Genomic DNA, 23,513 nt, shown 5'->3' on the forward strand with positions numbered 1-23,513 from the left:
AAAGTTTTTCCCTCCTCTTTTTTAAAAATAGCGCATCCCTCGCAACTCGACGGCACATTTGTAGCGGAGGGGACTATTTTTTTTTTCTTTTTAACTCCGTACGACACACTGGCTCTCCCCAGTCTTTGTTGGGTTTTTTCTTTTTTTTTTTTTTTCCTTTTTTTTTTTTTTTTTTTTTTTGTAAGATGCGTTTTGAGCTTTGCTTTCCGCTTGGCTTGGTGCACGCAAACTGAATTTGCAAGTGATGCAGGAGCCAAGCGAAAAGAAGGCGAATTCTGGTCACGTCCTTGCTAACTGACAACAAGCAGGCTAGCCAAAAAAAAAAAAAAAAAAAGAAAAAAGCAGGGAATGGGGGGAAGAGTCCAATTTCTTTTTGAGTCTTGGTAATTGGGTACTTTTACAGGCAGATCACGCTATTTGGGCAGAATAACAAGTTTGGAAAGGCCAATAGCTCTACGCTGCCACCGATTTCTACTACTTTATTTATTTATTTAATTTTATCTCCCTTCGCCTCTCGCTTCCCGTCTTCCCGGCCACGGTTTTATTTACCCAGCCAGTGCTCGCAGAGGCAACACAGCGCCCCGTGTTTTGGGTGGCGGCGGCTGTGCCATCCCCCGTGTTTTCCTGCCCCGTTGGGTCAGAGCCGCGGAGGGGGACAGGGTCACACCGCATCCCGAAACGCGGGATGGAGCGCCCTCTTTTTTTAGGACTTGGGCTTTAGGAGGAATTCTGTAATGTGCAGTGATTTCAGGAAGGACAATGCAATCATTAATCATCCCCTCTCCTTTTGATTTGGATACACATTTGCAACACAGAAGGGCAAGGAAACAATGGTGATAGCGCTAGATCTTTGCATATTTATATAGAGATAGATAAAGATATATATGTTACATCCATCAGGTACAAACACTTCATATGCAGCTTAGCTCCGGTATAACATCGATTAACATTCTGTCCTTACATTCATCGTTGTCAATGGCAGAAAGAAAAAAAAATTGCATGCGGTAGGCAGCTGATCATTTTAATTAAAAAAAAAATTTATTACGAAACTAGTTTGTATAAAATAGGGTTATACAGGACCTCTGTCAGTTTGTAATAAAACAGTAAGAAAAGGCAGTGGTGGTGGGGGGGTTGTTTGTTTGCTTGTCCGGTTTTTCTTTTTTCTTTTTTTCTTTTTCCCAAAAGGCAGCATATGAGAACAAATGGCTACCGTTTTGCGTTTGGACAATAGCTGCATAAACTTTGTTCACTTTGAACATTGTTTAATGACATTATTAATACATTAACAAAATTTCTATAAAGTAAGACACATTGGTGCTAAAGTACATCTGGAGGAAATCCAAGTCCTTTACAAAACCACGTACAAAAATGGCAGTTGTAAGGTAACGTTGACTACCGAGTCTAAACATGAAGAGGTAATAAGCATTACATATTAAAAAAAGTATCAAGATATACACATTTTAAACCATTTGTACAAAACCTCTATAAATCTCTCTCTCTCTTATGTACAAAAATAGCTTAATATATCCCCAAACGGGTTAGGATAGATACAAATAGATTTTCTTATCATAAAAAAATTCACAAAAAAAAAAAAGATTGGAAGCATTCTATGATGGAAACGAGAGGAAAAGCTTGGATCGAGGGGCACGGGGAGACGGAAGGTAGACGGGGCTCCAGGGACTTCTTTGAGTACAGCATAGCTTAACTTCAGCATCTCCACAGACATGGGGAAACTAACTTTGTCCACAGGTGATGAACGCCAGTCTCTGAAGGGCCGCGGCGGCGGCGAGGTGCGGAGATGGGCCGCCCTTCTGCTGAGGAGGAGGAGGAGAAGGAAGAGGAAGAAGAGCTCCTCCGCCGGCCGAGGAGCGCAGCGCCCCTTCCCGCGGCTCGGGGCTCCCCCGCCGGACAGCCGCTCCGCCGGGCCGCACTCCGTGGCACTGCAAAGCCCGGCCGGTCCCCGGGGCCGGGGGCGGCCGCCCCGACCGCCCCCGCGGCGCGCAGCGCTGTGCCCGCCCGCCGAGAGACGTGCCCGCACCGCCCTCCGACGGCAGGGGAACGGGAAACGCAACAGGTTCTTTTTTCTGCGTGGATTTTTGTCTCTCTGTGTGTGATCTGGTTTTGAGTGGGTTTTTTTTGGTTTTTGTTGGTTTGTTTGTTTGTTTGTTTTTCCCTTTTGCAACTGTCCTGTAACAATAAAAGTAAGAGGAGATCAGAGCCACGCCGCGACCAGCGCAGCGTCGGGCCGCAGAGCCGCTCGTAAGTACCGCGGGACACGCTGCGACCGCCCGAGGGGCATCCCCGGGTGCATCCCCTCCCCGGCGGCTGCGGCCCCGCGTCCGTGCCCCCGCTATCCCCCCGCTATCCCCCCGGCCTCCCCCGGCCCTCCGCGGGCTCCTACCCACCTGCCGGGAGGGCGGCCGGCGCTCAGAACCAGCTTGTGAAGTCCAGAAGCTCCTGCTCCTCGGGGCTGAGCGGGTCGTAGGAGCCCTCGTCGGAGGAGTAGGAGGAGACGGGGGAGCCCGCCATGGAGTTCATGTCGTGGGAGTAGCTGGGCGAGATGGTGGGCGAGAGGACGCCCGCTTGGAAGGCGGCGCTGACGGCGTCATGCTCGTCGAGCAGCTGCTGCAGGGCGCGGATGTACTCGACGGCGGAGCGGAGCGTCTCCACCTTGCTCATCTTCTTGTTGGCAGCGCCGTTGGGGACGTGCTCCCGCAGCGTGGCGAAGCCCAGGTTCACCAGCTTCACCCGGTTGCGCTCCCGCTCGTTGCGCCGCGCCACGGCCGCGGGCTGCTGCTGCGGCAGGCTGTACCCGAACCCGCTGAAGTTGAGCCTCCTCTTGCAGCGCATCAGCTCCGGCGAGGCCGAGCGCTGCCGCTTGGCCGCCCGCGGCGCCGAGGGTTTGCCGCCCGGGGAGGGCTGCCCGCCCGCCGGGCTGAGCTGCGGCGGCGGCGCCCCCGGGGGCGGCCCCGGCGGGGCGGCGGCGGCGGCGGCGGCCACGGCTGCGGCGAAGAAGCACGCCGGCTGCAGGAAGGGCGGCTGCCCGGCGGCGCTGGACATCCTGGCGGGGCTGCCGCTGGCCATAGGCGAGGGGGGCGTCCTGCGAGGCGGGGGCGCCCGAGTGACGGCCGGTCCCCGTGCCCCCACCAGCAACACAAAAATGAAAAAAAAAATCAAAAAGAGAAAAAGGAAAAACTTGCGACGTTCAATTAAAAAAAAAAAAAAAAGAAGAAGAAGAAGAAGAAGAAAAAGAGCTAGGCGACAGACGGCAGGGGAGAGGGACCGCGGCGACGGACGGGAGCGGACGGCGGAGCCGGGCGGGCGGCGGGGACGGCGGGCGGCTCTGCCCGCCCCCCTCCCTCTCGCCCTCCGTGCGGCGGCCGCGGGGAGGCTCGTGGCGCTCGCGTGTGCGCAGGCTGCTTTGCAAAGCCCCTTTTGCAAAAAAGTGGCTGAGGATTGTGTCTCTTATAAGGGGCGGACGGGGCTCGCCCCCCCCTCTTCTCCTACACACACACGCACACACACACACACACACAGGGACGAGCCTCCCCCCGCCACCCCCCGCGCTCATACACACACACACGCACACCCTGCACCTTGCGCCTTCCACGCTCCCCGGCTTTGCCGGCCGCGATGCGCGGAGCGCTGTCGCCTTTTCAGCGCGGGACGCGCACACACACACACACACACACACACACACACACACAGGGACAGACACACGGAGACACACACAGACAGACACACGGACACACAGGAGCCCCCGCGCCCCCCGCCGCACACGCGCTGGCGGCCGCGCGGCCCCGCCCCCTACCCCCCCCGCCCGCCCCGCGCGCCGCCCCGGCCGCTCGCGGGTTTGTTGTCGCAAGTGCGTGCGCCCGGCGCGTGCCGCGCTCCCGGCCCTGAGCAAACACCCGCGCCGGGGCGCCGCGCGGGCCGGGGGCGGGGCGGGGGCGGCGCGCGTGGGCGCCGCGGGGGGGGGCAGGGGCGGGAAAGCGTGAGGGGGAAAGGGGAAAGGGAAGGGGGGAGCCCTGCCCGCCCGCCGAGGGGCGCGGATCGCGCCGAGGGACAGGCAGCCGGTGACTCCCGGCGGAGCCCCAGGGTGTGCGGGGCATCCCCTGTGCACCTGCCGGGGTTTGGAGGGAGGGAGAGCCGCGGCGCGGGATGTGTAGGCACGGAGGCGTCCCGTGGCGAGGGCAGGCAAAGCGATGCGCGCCCGCGGGAGAAGCGCCCTTGCGCTTTCAGGGAAACTTCGTGTGCGGGACCTCGGCTTCTCCTTGTCCCTTGTCTCTGGTATCGCTCCCTTGGCTCACCGAGCGCTGCCATGCTGAGCTCCATGAGTGTCCGAGCCCCGCCACCGGGGACTGCCGTCCCCCCCGCTTGCAGCGGCCGGAGCCGCGTGTGCCCGGCACCGCACACGCCCCGCGGGCCGCCTGATGGCTCTATTAGCCAGCGACAACCGCGGGGGAGCCCGGCTGGGTGATAGGAGGAGGGCGGCTGAGAGCAGAGCAGGGTAGAGGCTTCTCGGGAGAAGTCACCTCGAATTACCCTCCGGAATGCTGATCACCGCGGGGTCAGCCTGTCAGGAGGGAGAGAACAAACCACTCCTGGGCACGTCCCGCGCGGGCGGTCCGGCACGGCAAGGGAGGAGGTTGCCTCATAAAGTAAGGGTGTGCTGGGTAGAGCTGGCAGGTGTGGAGCCAGCACACCCTTCCCAGCCAGATCCCATTTCCCAGGCCACACTGTCTGCTTGCTGAGCCCGGGAAAGCCACTGACCCCCTGCTCCTCCCCGTGTAGCCCTGCAAAGTGGAAGTGGGGCACCGGCTCTGCAAGCAGGCATTAGCATTGGCTTGTAACTGGGGAGTCAGGATGGACCTGGCCTGTGCAGGGGAAATTATCACTGCTCTCAGGTGAAGTCTCACTTGTGGTTCAGGAGAAAATGAGGCAAAGCAGCACTGAGGTGCTGAGAGTTTGAGGCTGGTGTGCTTGGGGGCCACAATGACCCTTGGGGCTGCAGAGGTGTTGGCAGCCTGGAAGGCATGACCAGGTTCAGCACCCAAGAATGCTGATCTTGGCATTCTCCTCCTGCCCTCCTGCCTTTCACATATTTCTGAAATCTTTAGCACATTTTCTACCTTCTACTCTGTCTCCTTTCCACTCTGTAAACTCAGATGTGTGTGCTCTCTAACCCACCAAAAAGAGCAGAGCCATGGAATGACAGCCTTGCCATGGTGATATGGTTTTAGAAAGTCCCTGGTAGGTGGCTTTAATCCCTGGTACTCACACCAGCTCCAAAGCATGGAAGGAGGGGACCTGCACAGTCCATGTTAAGGTTTCAATGGAAATTACTGCAAAAGTAAGCCCTGTACTGTTGTTGACCTCAATTACAGCAGTCTGGAGCTGTAGAAATCAGTTCTCATCTGCCACTGGATCTTTGACCCTGGCTGTGTGTGTGAGTTAAAAAAGTGCTAACCAGAAACATAGCACAGGGGAGCCTCAATGTGCACCTGCTAGCTAGTAATTGTATAATTTTGTTACATGTCAGCTTTTAATGCTGTGTCATGTTAAACATGTCAGCTTTTCAGTACGTGTGATGAAAAATATTAAGTAGTTCTGTGTGGTCATATTTATTTTGGGACCTCTTCACTGATCACTGACCACTTTCTGACTTCTAGCCTACTGTCTCATCAGATGGGAAATGTTTTAACTTATTTTATCCACTCTTGGTTAGGACAGCCAGACCTTAGCAGGATAAAATGTTTGCTTGTATTTCCTGTTTGGGGAGCTCTCCTTTTTCAGTTCCAGGTCTCCTGGGTGGTTTGTTCAACATCCCTTGTCTGATGTCAGAACAGACTGCACTGGAAGCAGTTGTCGCATCACCAGCTCTGCACTATGACTTTGGGAAGTGCTAACAGAAATATCAAAGGAATTGCAGCCCTGCAATATATAAATAGTAAACTATACAGTAAACTATATATATATTTAAACAGACAAATTCTTCAGCCTGCCTCCAGAACTGGTGTAGAAACACCACATAAGAACATTCCTGCCCCTTTTCCTGGAAGCGGCAGAATAAGGCTGGAGTTTCTGGGTCCCTTCTTCTCCAGTCTCAGAGGGCTCTTAAAAAGGCAAAAACCTGTGAGTCCCAGAGGTCACCAAGTGTAACTCATGTAATTGTGCCTCTGTGGCCCTGTACCCATTTGGGTCATGGTGTGTGTTTGTGTGGGGGGTGGATGAGGGGGGCAGAGCCTTTTCCTCCCTTTTCTCTTTCCTCCCACTGCCACCGGGGAAGGAACTCACCCCTTATGTCTGGGGTAATTCCAATCTCACCAGCTCCTCTGTGTGCTCACTGTGCAGAGTAAGGGACCAGATTCCTAAATAATAAATATTGTTCCAAGGTCCCCCGCCTCCACCCACTCCTATGCACAGTCCTGCACCTGCGCCTTGAAATTCTTAATTCTAATATAATGATAAATAGCCCTTGCCCTTTTCATTTGGCACTTTTATTTCAGTCTTTATTTATTTATTTATTTTTAAATCTTGAATTGTCATTATTTTCTAGTGACTTTTTTGTGTGCCTAAATTGTAGACATACTCATGAGGCCTTTTGAAGTCCTTGCCTTTTTTTTTTAAAAAAAAAAACAGCTCTGGTATGCTTTTTTTTTTTCTTGCCACTTCTTTTCTTTTTTAAAGGCCATTTACGTTATGATTAAATGCTGTCTTGGAAAAGCAGAACGAAAGTCGTTAATCTATATAGATCTTCAAAGAATCGATACATTCGGGACTTCTGTAGGATTTGTTACACTCCATTTTGTTACAGTAGGCAGCTCGTCTGGATTTGGGCACATGTGTTTCTCTCCCTCCCCTCGCCCTCCCCCTCGCCTTTCCAGCTTCCCCCCCAAGAGTGAAAATAAAGTAAAAGGTCTTTCATGGTAAACAAAACCAGCTTATTCTCCACATAGAACACATGAATAGCTGGAAAAAAAACTTACAATAAATGGTGCATTTTTTTCTCTGCTGGGTATAGCATTCAAGATCAGTCCAGTATTCAAGAAGCAGTCCATTTTTTGCTCAGCAAGAGAGTTTAGAAAAGAAGCGTGGGGTCTATTCAAGGATCTTTTCCCCCTTCACAATTGCTGGGCTTTATGAAACCTATCTTCCATGCCTTGTCAGAGTATTTCTGGGGACCAATTAGTGCTTTGTTGCAAGGCTTCTTTGCTGAATCTTTGAGCAGCAAGAAAAAGCTCTCTTGAGTCTCCCCTTATTTTGACTATTTCAGTCATTACTCAGTGTAATAATTAATATGACAACTGGACGCTGAAGTTTGTATAGAAACACCTCGGCTGCAGGAGAGAGCGTGCAGTGGGTGGTAACAAGCTACAGATCAGACCGAGAAGCCACACACACAAGGAAGGGGGGAAAAAAAGAGAGGGAGAGAGAATAATGAATGAAAAGAAAGAGAGAAAGAATAAAGATAAATAAATAGTTGGTGCGGCCTGAAGAAACATAATACAGACTTGGAAGGGAAGGAAAAAAAAAAGCACTTTGAGTGGAGTGTGGGGGGGTCAACCCCAGAGAGTTAAACTTATTTTGAAACAGTTTCCATGTGAATATAATTTTCAACATTTGCTACATTCAGAAGTCAGGAAAGAGATTTTTTCCTGAAAAGGCAAGATGGTCCCTCGGGTAAGTAATTTTTAAGGACGGTGTGTTTGCACTTTTGCATAGTTGATAAAGTTTAATGCCTCTTCCTAAGCATCCCTTTATGGAAATAAGAACTTAACCATGAAACTTTATTCTTGATTAATTGTTGACCGTCCTGCCCAGGGTGGAGGCGGTGGTTTATTGGGGTAGCAAGTTTGAGTTTTCTTGGTGTTGTATCTCTACAAGAGGAATAAAGCCTGTGCCTCAATGAAGAATTAAAAATGACGTTTGACCAGGGACACTGCCGAATCCTCCTCGAAAGGCGTCTTGGGATGAACACTCATCACTTTGCAGACATTTCTTGGGCTGCCAATTAGGGCATAATAAATAATTAGAGGTTTTAAGCGTATTAGATACAGCTCATGCTAATGAGCTACATCAGGTCTTGTGCTAACCTGAAGTGACAGTTTGCATATAGGGCTGCAAAAAAAAAAAAAAAAAAAAAAAGAAACCAAAAAAACCAACACACACACACAAAAAAAAAAAAAAAAAAAAAAAACACAGGAAAAAAACCCCAAACAAACAAAACCCCAAACCAGCCGCCGAAGCAGCTTTTCCCCCCGCGGCCCCGTCCTGCTCGCCGCTCCGCAGCTCCCGCGGGTCCCGCCCGCTGCCCCGCTGCCCTCCGCGCCCGCGGAGCGGAGCCCTTGGCTGCCGGCTCTGCCGGGTGGCCCCATTGTGCGGCCACGAGCGGTGCGTCTGTCAGAGCCCCGGGGGATAAATCACACCGGGCTGCCCTCCCGCATACCCCCAGCGCCACTTTTTGGAGAGCTGAATATTTTGGGTGGCGGGTGGGTGGGTTGTTCCCGGCTCCTCCGAAGCGGTGGTCCCCTGGCAGGAGGGGTAGGAGAGGGTTTGGGTGATGCCTGCGCAGGCTGGGAAGCGGATCCCCCGCTATTCCCGGGGAGGGCAGGCAGCGGGGACAGCCCGGGTCCCGGGTCCCCGCTGCCGCCAGCCGCCTCTGCCGTGAGGACACAGTGCCACCTCCCGGCCACCCGCGCCCGGGAGGGAAGGAGCCGGGAAAATCCGGGTGGAGAGGGGTGGCGTGCAGCCTTGAGGTCTCGGGGAGCCCGTCTCTGCGGTGAGAGAGGATACGGCTGGGTGGCTTTGCCAGCACGATGCAGAGGGACCTGGGAGGAAATGCTGTCTGTATGGGGTGTAAGGGAGAGCTACAGCACCCTGAGATCTCTGGTCAATGCATACACGGTGTTGATAAGGGGGATACCCTCTCCCATGCACACACACACAAACCACCTAAGATACTCGTGGAACCCTCATCTGGGAATTTTTTCCACCAGCTTAGAAAATTCCCCTTCCTCTGCTTACTGCACCCTCACATGCACTGGGACATCCTGAACAGCAGGGAAGCAGGGAGCTGCAGGCCAAGGATAGGCCCAGTGTTCTGGCACAGGAAGGGACATCCTTGCCCAGACACAAAGACTAAGAGCTCCAGGGAGGCCGCCACTCTGCAAATGGGTGGCAAAGAGCAGTCTGAAAAGCAGCCAAAGTCCGTGGCCCCTTGAACTCGCACCGTGCCAGCCAGGGGAGCTTGCCAACTTCAGTGCAAAGAGCCCTGTGAGCTGTGGCTGAGAGCACAGCCAGAAAGGACTACATGTGGTGTGTGCATGTGTGTGTGTACACCCAAAGAAAGTGTGTTTTGGAGGCAGAACACATATTTTTAGGTAAAAGGAAGGTGGGACATCAACACATATCTGCATATTGTTGAAAGGAGAGGGGGTGCTCTGTGCTGCAGCAAAAGCCCAGAGCAGGACTAACAGACTTAAAGCCCAGGTGCTCACACTGGCCGGGGAATCAGGCACATGAGGAAGGTTGAAAGCCAAGTGGGAAAACCTGGCTGGCAGTGTCACTGCAGGGGGCTGAACCCATGCTCGGTATGCTGAAACAGTACTTCAAAGAGGACAGGGAAGCTCCAGCAGTTTGGACTCTGAAATGGCCCAAGGTAACCAATGCTGATGCAACTGCATATTCCTAAGGGGAACGTCATTGGGCACACACATGCTCTCACACCCCCACACACCACTTTACTCCAAAACAGGAGACACTGGGAATTCCTCCTAGCAAGACAGAACTTTGTTTTTCCTTCAGCCAGTGCCTTCTGCTACCAGGCAACCTCTGACAGTGCAGACTGACCAAACAGTGAACTGGTGGTAATACACTGGTGATATTATTACTATTATTATGTAACAACAAGGGTGAGAGATAAGCTTGCAAAATAAATACAAAACAGCAGGAGCTGGGAGGCAAAATAGATGATTACAGAGATTTGGCATGAGCAGTATTTTATCTGTTTGATAATTCACTTTGTCTTGCCATTACCATTGAGTAGAGCGGACACATGTAAGAAAAGGGATGGAGAAAAGGAAGGAATGAAGACCAAAAGCATGTAAAGAAGTAAAAGAGATATTAAAGGCTAGTGAAAAGAGAAGGAGTTAGGAAAGAAAGAGGAAGGCACAAACAGAGGAAAGAATAGTTTATCTCACTGAAAAATACACCAGGTGGCAATGTGTGTGGGGAAGCATGGTGTGTGGGGAAGGTAAACAAGACTAGTTTTGGAGTCTGTCTTGTCCTGCACAGGGGCTATAATCAGAGTTGTCACCATCTTCATCTCACTGTTGTTTTTTCCAAGGTGGCCTTCAGTCTCCCTGTCATGGATAGGGCTGTGCCTTGTGCTGCACAAACACAGGACACAAAATACTGGCTACCACAATGAATTTACTGGCTGAGTAGCTAAAACCCAGTAGTTTCTCTACTGCTGGCAGTTACTGGGGATACTTTCCCCCACTGCTCTGCCTTTCCTTGCCCCATCCTACTGCCACATGAGCAGGATCCAGTGTGTTTAATGTGCATCACATTTGGCTATCTTGACCTGCCACCACAGGCTTGCTGATCACTTCAGAAATAACTTCCTACCTTACAGGCAGTTTCAGGATGCACAAAGAAGCAGCTCTTCTGAAAAAAGTATGCATGTATTTGCACCCAAAGCACAGAGTCACTTCAGATGCATGTTATATAATTGATAATTTCAGTGGGATGGATTCTGGCTCCATAGTAAGAACTATGAGAATGGTTCCACTCAGTTTCCCCACTGCAAAGCTGCTGGGTTTTGTAGGTATGAAAAATTTACAGTAATTTATTTCTAGTGTTTATCAATATGAGTTTGCACAGGTATGTGTAGTAGAGCTTCCTTCAAGGAGAAAATAAGTGTAAAGAGAATTTGTCTTCATCGTGAAAATATAGCAAGATTACCTGCCTTGGCACAGTTTGTAAGACTTGATTTTCCCAAATAGCAAGATAGATACTTGTCAAGCTCCTTCATTTTTTCACCTGTCCTCTGATATTGGGCTACAGCTTTCCAGTCTCCTTTACCCTCTTTGGTGACTCTTATTAAGCCAAATCTGGGGTCTTTCATATCAGTACTTTACTAACCTTTCCTGAAATCATTTATGTGTCCCACCCAGTTCCCCTTGTGCTTTCCATGGCCAACACCAGATGCAAGCACACGTACATCATCTGCAGTTCTTCTACATCTTCCTGCCCTGGAGCTCTGACCTTCTCTTTCCTGCTCCTTTTCTTCCTTTACCTTCTTCCCTTTCTCCATGCTCAGGCTCATATCCCAGTGTGAGGTTCATGTTCTCTCATGCTTTCCCTGTACTGGGTGTCTCTCTCTGGTGTCTGGTGAGCAGAGTGGTGTCTCTTGCTCTCTGAGCTCTTTGGAAGCAGCCCCAGAGGTCCTACTGAAGGACAAATCCCTCAGCTGCTGTGCCTTGCCAGAGCCTTCTCTGTCTGATGTTTGACATCCAAAGAGCACATCCTGGAGAATGTCTGATATCTGTCCAAGGGGAGTGACCCCGCGGTGAAACCCACCTGAGGCTGAACACGCAGCTGCAGTGGGAAGGAACGGGCTGGAGGCTGAACTGAAAACCATGTGTTGACTTGAAAAAAGTGAAAACAGCTGATGTTGATCAGGAGGAGGAAGGCTGTTAATTCAGAGCATGCTGCTCCTCCACGTTGGGTGCAGCCAGAAACAATCTGCTGGAGAGCTGCAGCGGCTGCTTGGTGTGCCAGCGGTGGGTGGGGTGGGCGTGCAGGGAGAACGCCCCCTTGGCATGCTGTCCAGGGGAGGAGGCTGGGGAAGGGAATGGCTTTGCCTTGGCTGCTCCACTTTAAATACCTTTGCACAGATCTCTGGCCACTGCAGTTAAGTCAGAAGGCTTCACCTGCTGTAGTGGAGGGGCCTCCCTGTGTGGGCATTGCTGCCTTTGCAACATGGACTCACAGCACTGCAAAATGAATGGTGACTCTTTCCAGGTAAGTGATGGGATCTGCTTTTTGCAGAGGTGGAGGGATGTCCTCACTCCTGCACTCCTATGCTTGTCCTTCCCTCTCTGAGAGGCAGTGTGACCCCAGAGGAGAAGAATCAAGGTGGCCTGTCGTTATGCTTTGCAGTACCTGAGCAATTTTGGCAGCTCCTGTATTTGTCTGCTGTTAATTGTGCTCACAAAAACGCAGTGAGAATACAAACAAACATTGCAACAGTATCCTTATGTACATGGCAAAAAGGCAAAGAATCAGAAAAGACCAGAAGCTTATTGGAGGTCTTAAATTTGTGTGATAAAAAAAAGCTGTCTTCTTTTGTTAAAGGAAAACAGATGAAATTATGTGCTCTTCTGGTGTAGCTTTTTGTTAAATTTGGGACTCTCTTGTCCTCTTTTTTAATATTTACTGACTGACTGACTTTGAACTCTTTGCTTTGGGAAATGCAGGAAAGACCTGAAGTTCATGCCTTTTAAGTACAGGCACTGATGTTACTGTAGGGGCAAGTGATGTAACCTGAGTCCAGCATGGTTAATTATTAGGACAAAATTCTGCCCTTATCTGTCCTATGCAATGCTGCTGAAGCCTGAGACAAGCTGCATCAGATGTGCAAAAAAGGGCTTCTATTTTTTATAAGAGCAGAGATGTCAAGGAAGCATCTATTCCTCTATTCCCACTTCTTTGTGTGCTGAGGCTGAGCTCCCACAGTATTTCTCTAGAGTCTCACCTTGCTGCTTATCCAAGTTGTGTAATTTCTTAGTTCCAATGACAACTGCCATGATGAGCATTTAAATGCTTTAAGAAATCTGACTTGGAAACTAATTCCATTTTCACAAGTAACTTGCAAATCTTTTAATTTGAAATCTTTTTTCCCTTCCTCCCCTTCCCCCCCTCCCATTTTGCATATCTAGTAAATTTGAAGTTTACAGCAGTGAGGTGGAAATTTTATATCCTGAAATTGCAAGAAAAACTTCCTCTGGCTTTACCAATGTTGGAATTCACTCTGAAGGGCTTTAGCTAAATGTCTCAGCAATTGATTAGAAGGCTGACAGGATTGTGTTATTGACCCCCAATGCTGCCACCTGTGTCAGAATGGCAATGCCAATCTATGTGCAATGTGCCTAACTAAAAATGCAGGTTTGTGATTGTCTAAGGTCCAGGGATAGTTGTTCATGCTCTTCAACTAGTTCTCATTTTATTTCCTGGAAAAGAAACAGAGCTGGAAGAAAATTAGAGCTGAATTTATGCACACTATAAATCACATATATATATCACAGAGACAATATTTCAACACAATAAAATTGTTTCTTCGACTCTGAATCATAATCACAATAGTAAGAAAACAGTAGAACTACCCCAAAGCTGCAATTCCTCCATGTATGTTGAGGGACTAGAAGTTAAAGTCCAAAATGAGAGTGGAAAAACTGATCAACAGTTAAAGCTATGTGTAAGTACTACAAAAAGCTCAACAATAATGTGAGTGCCTCTGTTTTTGCTGCTATCACCTCCAGTGCATGTGTTGAGGTTTATTATCTGTAGTGTGTATTGATGCAGGCTGCCTCCATATACCCTGATAAGAGCTGAGTACCAGGAAAACAATCATTTTTGTCTTCTCCCCATTTGCAATTAAAGATGTCACCTCTGTGACAGGCTCAGGCATGGACTGATGCTTGTTAAAAGACCTTCCAGGGAGCTGAGTGCATATGCAGATGGGCAAGAAATTAAGCAAGTATGAGGCTGTTTAGAGCATCAGTGCCTACTCCCTACTGCAATGTGTCTTTCTCTTAAGCACCAATATAAATCAACTTACAGGAGTGGGAAAATGACTGAGGACACATTGAAAGCAGCTGATCTTAACAAATCAAAGCTAGTGACCAATGAGTTTGGAAAGGTTTTTTAAGGCTTTTTTTTTGTCTAATCTTGTTGTACAAAGAGATCAATTATTATCATCAGGATTGCCTTGCAGGACTTCAACTTTGCATTATATCCCCTGCAAGTATGCAAACCATGAATTCTTTATTTGTCACACACATTCAAGTCAATCTGTCATATAAGTTGGTTCTCACAGCATGACTTGGCAAGAATATTTTAAATATATAACTCCATGTCTTATAGAGCAGTTTCATCGCAGACAGTGAAAACCAAAATCTCGACCCATTGGACAGACAATGGTGGAGCAAGTTCTGTCCTTGAGATCAGTCTTGGCTGTGGTGGGTGAAAACAGAAGGAAAAAGCAATGCATGGGCAGTATTTGAGATGACAGTTTTGGTCACACTACCATAAAATTTCAGTACTACAGACATTTGTTTTAGCTTTTGCCAGACTCCTGTCATCATTTTCCCTTGTGGTTGCTTGAGGTGTAAATGGGTTTCATTAGCCAGCTGACACATCACTTCCAGCTGCTTTTCCTCTTGGTCCTGCCCATGTATGAGCTGGGCTGACTCCCTGGCTGCATGGGGACTCAGGAGACACAGAGATGCTGCAGGAAGTGTCACAGCTGAACAGGTGGCAATCTTCCTTCTGGTGCAGCACTTCTCCTACAGTTTGCACTAGAGGTCCCTCATAAAGCTGGAAGACATTTGGAAAACCTTTGCAGCCTCTGGAAACAAAGCCAGATAGAAAAATGTGTGGCCAGTCTGTTAGCAGCAACCTTGGAGGCAGCCTTGGAGATGGCTTGGAGAATCAGCAATTATTTACTTTACAAAAGAAGGCAGCTCTTCATAGCTCTGCCTCAGGAAATGTAGGCCCACCAAGAGCTTCATGGCTTCAGGGCAGCTGGCTTTGATTGTTAATTTGTCTTCTACAAAGGCTATCTTTGCTGAGGACAATATTTGGGAACTGGAACTCTTTTTACTCTGATTTATATGTTCAATTGAGCAATAGCCATAATGAGAGCAAGCTCTGCCCAAAAATACAGACCTTTATAAGGAATATTTGAATGGGTACCTTGAATCAAGCTTTAGCCCAGGACTTGTTACACCAGGACTCCTCTGTATTGCAGGTGTCTGGTGTGATCTTTGAAACAACAACCACAGGCAATTTGTACAAGGCCAGTAGATGTTAAAAAAAATGAAATAAACACGCAAATAAGACATTAATCATTAATGTGGCTTCCAAAAGTTTGTGGTGGTTGTACATCAAATTTACTCTGACATCAGAAAAATTAGGTGATTGAAATCTCAGCAGGCATTTACCTGCCATGCCGAGCACCCAGCTTTCAAGATCTGCCTCCACTCCAGGGCTCAGTTTCCTCTTTCAGAAGTGGTGAAATAGCTCTTCCCTTCTTAACAGGGCTTTTGTGAAAAGAAACACATGTAGAGACATGCAAAGACATTCTAGTAATGAGAACTGTGAAAATAATGAAAATAAACCTTTGAGAGTACGGAAAATTGCCTTTTGGAATTTGCAGAGCAGAAAATCAATAAGAGAAAGGGAACAAACATAAATGAAAACACATCTTGCTCTGAGTCTTTACTCATTATGAGATTTATTATGGGATTTAGGGAAGATCTAGATGTTTGCTCCAACATTTTTCTTTTTCATTTTTCTTTTATTTGATTGATGTTGTTATTTTGTTTTAAAATCACCTTCCATCTCCTTCCTGTGGATACTACCTCTCTCCTGGGGATACCTGGAAGGTACAAGCAGAACTGAAGGGAAACACAGATCGTGGTCTGCATCTCTGCACAGAGCTCATCCACACTGTTCTGCTTAACCCTGAGTGCTGATGAAAAGGAAGCCTGAGGGAAGGACTTTGCTGGACTGCAGCTGAAACCAAAGTGCAGAAATGTTTCCAGTCATCCCTGAGGGGTGAGGGGAGGCAAGGATGGTATTAGGTTTATTTGCATGTCCTTTTTGACTACCTTGCTCTCACAAGGGCTCTGGTTTGACAGAAGGGATTTGTGTTTTTGCCATCATAAATCAGAGCAGCCCCAGAGCTGTTTTATACCTTCTTTACATCACTGGTGCTGTGCAAAAGGGACATGGAGAAAGGCAAAACTGACTCCTTGGGTGAATGGCAGTAATTTTTGTTTATTTTTTTCTTTCCTTTCAGGAATCCAGCTACATTGAAGACTCCCCCAGTAAAAATGGTGTGATTTCTTTGATTTTCTCTCTGAAAGAAGAAGTCGGGGCACTGGCTAAAGTCCTGCGCACATTTGAGGTGAATATTTTCCTTCAAGTGTTTACAATTTTGTATTGCAGCCACATTTTCTCAGGGTCTTGGAGGTTGTGTTTGTGATTCTATTTCATTGCTATTACAGGGGAAAGCAGCCTCCATTTCTTTTCTGGGTTCAAAATCCCTTTAAGTCTTGGGGCAGAAGTAGCTTTTTTAAATTAAAACCTCTACCCCACATGAGGGTGGGAAAATGCATTTTTTCCACTTAAAAGGGAAATATTTAATCATAACTGCTGTAGTAAAAGGTAGGTGTGAGTTGGGCTGTGACCTAAGATTGATTTATAACCAAATAATTTGCCATATAACTTGTAAGGCAAATATAAATTGCACATGAGCCATGTGACTCACAATGCACATTGAATGAGGTGTTTCTGCTGGGAGTATCTCTTGTCCACCCAAAAAAATAAAATCTGATATAAAAGATTTTACCATCTCCCACCTGCAGTACTTGTACAGAGTGGGTAGAGGGTGCCTACAGAACAGCATAAAAATGACAGCACTTTTTCACACCAAAGGGACTCAGTAACTTAGGCTGAATGATTTGGAAAATTTTTGGGGAAACAAGGAGCCATTTACCTTTCAGGACATTGTGTGCTTATTTATTCTTGCAGAAATATTTCCCAGATGTCATGAATGTTGTTTGAAAAGCACGAAATCCTTGCGGTTCAGGATGGTTGTGTTGCAACACAGAGCTGTGTACTCTGTGCTCGCAAGCAAATACACTTTTATATTGGTTCTGTGGCTTTTTTTTTCTTTTTTTAATGTAATAGTTGTGCCTGAAAACAGCCATTTTTTTAGAACACTCTAAGAAGTTGTGGCCTGCATATTTTCCATTTGTAAATTTAATTTACTAGGAAATGAGAGGTTGTGTGTTATGGGTGCAAAAGAAAATCATGAGTTTTAGGACATGCTTGATTCATTAGGATAAAAGGAAATTCACCAACAACAGAAGAGCAAGTCTAAATCTGTGAATTGACTAGTAAAATCCTGCAAAATGTCCGTATGTCAGTGATGTGCGTGTCTGCAAATTAATTAATGAGACTGTTGATATTCTCTTATTAAATGCATAAATAAATAAATACTAAATAAATTGCTGTCAGCTCTAAAGAAAGAGGAGCTTTCTGAGCTTCCTTTGTAGAAGAGCTAGTATAGGAAAGAGAGAAGTAACCACTTCTTGGATGTGACTTTTCTTGCCCCAAAGCAGATACCTAAACTAGACCAGCAGAGTCCCTTTTTCCCAGTGGCCCTGACTGCACTGAGAGGTTGGGACTCAGTTGGTTTTCCACCCAACAAAGCCAATTCTTTCCGTGCTAAATCTCAGCTCCTCCAACACCAAGGCTTGACAAAAGACCTGGCAGAGGTGCTCTTATATCAGTTCTACATTTGGCATTGTACTAGGGGGATGGATGGATGGATGGATGGATGGATGGATGGATGGATGGATGGATGGATGGATGGGAGGGATTTAATGGTACGAGCACAGCTCCACAGGGCTGCTGTTAGTGAATTCCTGGTGTAAACCAGAGCAGCCTTTGGGCTCTTGTAGCTCCATTCCAAGAACTGCACAGAGGTGTAAGTTTTGCATGCCTGCACAGCTGGGAGAGAACCTTCCCCCTTTTCCATCCTGGCCATAGCTGTGGTGCCTCAGAGAAACAGACTTTGTGCTCACTGACATCACAGCATAGACACAGAAAGTGGTGATAGGCAGGTAAAGAGTGGAAACAAACAGCAAGAACTTGAGGGAATGTTTTTGTCTTGTTCTCCTTCACTGCCTAATAGCATTAGCTGAGAGATGCTACTGGAGTTAGCTCAGACTCTCTGTGGGTGGGCTCCTTGGGCAGGGAGACACCCAGCCTTGTCCCCTGGTTTGTGTCACCAGCTTGTTGCTGGCTTGTGGAAATGTGGTGGGTTTGTCTCAGAGGGGCCTCACAAGAGGAGATGTGAGGGTGGCTGCTCCAGCTGTCATTGCCTCATGCAGTAGGAAAAGAGAAAACTGACAAGCCACAAATAGGATCAGGCTGTTTCCAGGAGCAGATGTGGAGCTGCAATTGTTCACTTCATGGAGGGGGTCCACACCTTGTGCAGCTGCTGGTTCTGATGTTTTATGTCTGAACCTTCTGCTCCTTGCTGAGGTGGCGGTGCCCAGACTGCTGGAACCTCTCTGGGCACTCCTGCATGGGAATGCAGGCAGAGGCTCAACCCCCTCCTCCCAGCTTGGATTTGGGAGTGGTTAAGAGACAGTGCCTCCAGCACTGGCTTTGAGGATTTTGCCTCTTTTTTAGACAGTCTGTAAAAGTAATGTGGGACATGAAAGGGAGAGGAGGAGGAGGGCTGAATGAGCTGTAAATATGAAAAACTTGAAAATTTGCCCTCTCCCCCTGGGGAGGAAGCATGGAAGCAAGATCCAGACTGAGTCATAGGGAATTGAGTGGATACCTAAAGAAAGGAGAAATCTTGAGGAGCCATTAGCACACAGGATGTCTTTCTGTAGAGGAGGTTCCTGTGTGGACCTGGGAAGGCTCATCCTCTCCCTGGTTTAAGAACTGGAAAAAAATTTTTTTACTCTGTGGGAGCATTGTTCAGCCACACTTGAGTCCCTTCCTGGGATGCACTCCCAGATTCACACCCTGCCCATGTCCCTGTGCTGAGGTGAAACTGTCCAGACTTTAGCCCCCTTGTTCTCCATGGGCAGCAAGACAAAGGGACACCAAAGGGTGTGCTCTAGCCTGGGCCTGCCCCTGGATACCATGAGGTCCAAGCCTTCTGGCTCATCAAGCATCGTGGTAGGTAGAATCTCTAGTCAGCCACAGAGCAAACCACCCAGGAAAGGAATTAGTGTCCAAACACAGCCCAGATGGAAGGGGTGAGCCCCCATTGTGGGAGCTAGGGTGGACTGAAGGCAGGGGAGGCTCAAGGCTAAGGGCTGCAGAGTGCTCATGGCACAGAATTATGGCCTCTAACTGAGACCCCAAGGTTAAGAGAATTTCAATGTGTTTTGTGGAAAAGTAATGTTTGTCCTACTCAAACATCCCTCAGGGTTGTTCATGCAGTTGGCAGACTACTGCATGCTCACATTTGGTTTTTTGCTCCAAGACCCACATTCTAGTTTTCTGTTCAGGTCCCAGTTGCACACAAGTATGTGGTTACAGTGAAAACTCTTGTTTTTTCCTGTGTAGCTTGAAGGGTTTTTTCCTGAGGAATCTTCTCAATGAACTTGGCTCTTTTTGTCTGCTGGCTTTAGGCAGCAAAATAGACTTTATTATTTCCACTTTTTTCTTATGTTTGCTCAAGAAGACCCATCTAAACACCTGACCTCAACAGGGTTCTAAGATTTTCTGATCACTGGCTCTTGTCCCTTCTCTTTGGTTTGCAAATCCTTGCCTGACTGCATGAATCTGTTCCTCCTGGACTGGCATAGCACAGAGCCATGCCACTGCTGGCAGTAGAGCCCCTGCAGCCCCTTCCTCACCTGTCCTGTGGAGAGAGGTGTCTGCAGGCCAGATTCACACTCTGATGTGCTGGGAAGTGCTAGCAGCTCATTCATGCTCAGCAATAAGCAGATTGCTAAAGCTCAATCCACTTTGCTTCCACACTCGCTGCTCTGTTTGTATGTTGGGGATGTGGCAGACATTCACTTTTTGCTTGTCAAACCCAATTGTTTTGCACTTGAAAAGCCCCTTTTGTCACCTCTGCCCTCATTGCAGGCTTGAGGGTGGCTGTAGGGACAGCACAAATCCACCAGCAGGGTCTTTACACTGACTTAATTTTAATGGGATCTGCTGTACACTGAGGTACTCCTTGGTGTAGCCCTGTGCTGTTTATTTGTGCTGTAGAAGATGACAGCCAGGCAGCCAAAACTTGAATAAATACCTTCATCTGAAACAGAACAGCACACATGAGTAAAGTATCATGCTTAAAATCAGGAAGACAGAACAGTCATGATGAAATTGTGTTTCTGTTTTGATTCACTGGATACATCAAAAATGTTCAGAGTATAAGTTGAGGCCAAAAAAAAGAGAAACCTTCCAGGTTTCTTATCAATACTGAAAAAGCAAAACTGAGCTCTTTGGGTTGACCTAAGTGTTACACTTGGTAAAAATATTTGTTTCTCTGTAGTGATAAAAACCTATTGAAATCAAGGAAGCTTTTTTAAACCACAAAGTTCATTCTAAAAAAAAAAAAAAGGCGAAGAAAAACCCACATTATTCCCCCTCAAAGATTGCCTTTTCTGTAGTTAAATTAATCATTTAAAAGATTAGAAATAAGAATTTCCATATACAAAAAGGATTGCCTTCAGTTTCAATTGCAGATTTTCCACATGAATTTGTGAATACACTAATCTTCTCTGAAGTTCTTTCCCTGCTGGATTTACAAGTAGTAGATTGTCAGCTGTTTTAAGTGGCAAATGTTGGAATACATCACAAGTTTGCTCAACCCATTGTGAGAGAGGAGCCTTCTATCTTTTCCTCAGTGATGGGACCTTCTCAGATACAGAGCAGGACTTCAGTGCAAGCTGCAGCCATCAGTGGGTAGGGATCTAGCTCAAAAGCAAAAAAAAAAAAAAATTGATTTGCACTAAGTACTCCTGCTCCCAGGGTAAGTTACTGTCCCATGGGGGCAAGTTACTGTTCCACAGAAGGATGGGATGGGAGTAACAAGCTGTAATAAAAGAGGCCTGCCACTTTCAGAGTCAGCAGAGACAACTCTGCTCTGTTTTTCTTTAGGAACTTCATCACACAGAAAGTCCTACGTGACTGTAATCTCTGTGTGCCCTGGGAAGGCCCCGGCTCTGAGGGGGTTGGGATTGTTTCCAAATCAGGGGAAGAAAACAGTCACTTTGGCCAGGGGGTGTGCTGGGAGTGTCTGCACTGATAGGTGAACTGGCTGGCCTCTACCACAAGATTGTTTTCTCATTATACTGTACGTATGCACAACAGTGATCATTTCATTACACTGCTCCAAACCCACTTCTGTGGGGGTCCCAGTTGTTGGTTTCTCTGGGTCTGGATTGAAGGCACTTGGGATGGTATTTCATGTTTGGACTGAGGTGTTGATTATTTCTTATCAGTAACACAGTCTCACTACTGTGAGTTTGGCAGCTTTTCATTAGAAGGCACAAAATGGCCAACAATCTCTTGCTACAAGGTCTTTTCAGACTAAACTATCCAATTAAGAACTGACACCTAGATTATTTTCCCTTTTAACCCAATAACTGATCCCAAACAGCTGCAATGCAGACTTTTCTGCCCAATTACAAAATGCCACCCAAACCCATGGAGAAGAAGGAAGAAGCATGAAGAAGGAACTCAGGATGACCCCCTGTGCCCTTCATCTTGCTTCCATCCACAATGTACTAAAAATCCCAAAACCTAAATTTCTCACCTAAGTGATACACTTGCACTGCTCTCTATGATCTATTTCACACTTTTGTGGATTCCAGTCTATCTTGAAGTCTGGGAAACTTTCTCCATGAGTGAGGGTCAAAGTCAATGCTCCCCTGGGGGTCAGGGCACCCCAGAGCAGACAGAGAAATATTCCCTGTGGGTTTCCACACATACCCTTGTTCTTACCCTCCTCTTCCTGCGGCCACAAGAGCAGGACTTGTGGATTTAATTGATCACCAAGGGTTTAAAGAGAGGAGTGCTCTCTTCACAGGTGCTTGTGCAATGCCACACGCTGTCACATTTTTTGGTTTGTCCTGCTCCACGTGTTTTGCAGCCAGATTCTGCTGCAAGCCTTGTGCCAAATTTCAGGGTTGGGGCAGAGTGATGGACACCAGGGGCTGCTCCAGGGCCAGCTGCCCTCTGGCAATCTTTGTTGGCAGGGACCTGCTCTGAGACGCTTTTCCTCCATGAGTTGGGAAGGAAAACCCTAGGAGTTGTGAAGGAGAAGATTCTCTCTGTGTCTAGCTGAGAAGCAGGCCCTTGGACAGTAGACCTGAATCAGATGTCTGGCTTTGCCTTTGCTTTGGGAATCCATGGCTGAAAGCATTGCTGTAACTTCCTAAATCCTCTGATCTATGAAAATTAAGCACTGAGCTTATACTTGTGCTTCTGAAAGTGTCCTCCTTCAGGAAACCCTGAACTATACCATGGCAAGGGTTAAAAGAGCAACTCATCTTTTTTTTTTTTTTTTTTTTTTTTTTTTTTGGTACCAGAAAGTGCAAGTAAAATCCTTTTTTTGGGAGATTATTCTCACTTAGCGTTTATTAGTGGCACCATATTGTTGTTGAAAGTTCTTCATCTGGTAACAATGTGGGGTCTCCTGATGAAGCCAAACTTCATTAATGACAACAGTCATGAAAACAAGCCACAGCTGGATTTCACAGCTGTACTTAGTTTTAGAACCATACATAGGAGCATTTAGTAATTAGTGAACAGAAGGATGTGTGAGTGTCATGGGAAGTAGTAACCCATAACATTTTCAGAAAGGATCCATCCCTACTGGAAGCTTCCCTGTGAAGATATGAATGCACAATTTTCCTTTTCTAGTGACCAGGCCATTAAACAGAGGGTGGGACTAAATTCTCTTGGTAGTGACCTCAGCAAGACTGTTGGTGTAGTGCAGCACCAATCTGGTTTTCTCCTGCTGGTGTGGGGCATCTGCAGCATAGGTGGTGCTCAGTTAGGATGGAAAACCTGGAATAACCTGGGCAAGGGGCTGGAGCTGCTTCACAGACTCTGAGAGGGAGCCAAGGCTGAGATCCAGCACTGTGAGGTAAGGCAGGGAGGGACATGGGCAATCTCCTCCCTGCATCCACCATTGTCTCTGTTTTAAATTGATATTTGTGTTGCTACCCCCTTCAAACTCTGTTAGAACTAATTCCAGCTTGATCTTTGAGCTCTGAGAATGTGTCCTGAAACTTCCTTCTCTAATGGGCACTGATGGAGGTACCATTGACTTGGATATTAAAATAATGAAAGCTGAGTTTTTCCACCCCTTGGAGTGGGGGTTTTAAGAAAGGTTTAAGAAAAAAAAAACCAAACTACAGCAGGCATTTGGTTTTATGACAGGATGTATCTATAGGGGAGGGACTCAACTTCTCCCCTGGTCATAAACCTGAAGGAGAGAAGTACCAACCTGCTCTCTAAGTTCCTTGCAGCTGCAGTGGGTGGTGGGGTGAGTTCAGCAAAGACACATCTAATCTCACTCCATGGGCTCATCTGATCCCTACCAGCTCTAAAATAGGAAGGGCAGAACAGATCCATGTTAATAGTTCAGATGGGAATCCACCACAAACATGTGACAGTTGAGATCTTCCAAAGGTGTCAGGTTAGGAGTTAGGTTCCATCAACAAAAA

General features: G+C 47.5%; 3 protein-coding genes across 4 annotated transcripts in view; 2 read left to right on the top strand and 1 right to left on the bottom strand.

Moving 5' to 3' along the window:
- The window catches only part of LOC143694088 (uncharacterized), a 66,324-nt gene extending 64,107 nt beyond the window's left edge, over positions 1–2,217 (top strand). For both annotated transcript variants that reach the window (XM_077178268.1, XM_077178267.1), the window contains exon 4: positions 1,750–2,217. In XM_077178268.1, the coding sequence (XP_077034383.1) occupies positions 1,750–2,114 (365 nt within the window). In that variant the 3' untranslated portion in view covers positions 2,115–2,217. The remainder of the gene's footprint in view (positions 1–1,749) is intronic.
- On the bottom strand, positions 1,152–3,768 carry ASCL1 (achaete-scute family bHLH transcription factor 1). Its single transcript, XM_054632267.2, has 2 exons — positions 2,406–3,768; positions 1,152–2,187 (listed from the first exon to the last, which is right to left on the bottom strand). Exon 1 carries the CDS (start codon positions 3,082–3,084, stop codon positions 2,428–2,430), a length of 657 nt encoding a protein of 218 aa, XP_054488242.1. The 5' UTR covers positions 3,085–3,768; the 3' UTR covers positions 1,152–2,187; positions 2,406–2,427.
- An 8,088-nt stretch (positions 3,769–11,856) lies between these two features.
- PAH (phenylalanine hydroxylase) overlaps positions 11,857–23,513 on the top strand; it is a 35,953-nt gene continuing 24,296 nt past the window's right edge. Inside the window, exons 1-2 of the mRNA XM_054631806.2 lie at positions 11,857–12,030; positions 16,091–16,198. Coding sequence (XP_054487781.1) covers positions 11,989–12,030; positions 16,091–16,198 — 150 coding nt within the window. The 5' untranslated portion in view covers positions 11,857–11,988. The remainder of the gene's footprint in view (positions 12,031–16,090; positions 16,199–23,513) is intronic.

This window comes from Agelaius phoeniceus, chromosome 5 (genome assembly GCF_051311805.1).
Source record: "Agelaius phoeniceus isolate bAgePho1 chromosome 5, bAgePho1.hap1, whole genome shotgun sequence".
NCBI lineage: Eukaryota > Metazoa > Chordata > Aves > Passeriformes > Icteridae > Agelaius > Agelaius phoeniceus.

Bases quoted from the DNA above. Each gene is read 5' to 3' on its own strand.
- ASCL1 (XM_054632267.2), bottom strand. From the start codon at position 3,084: ATGGCCAGCGGCAGCCCCGCCAGGATGTCCAGCGCCGCCGGGCAGCCG.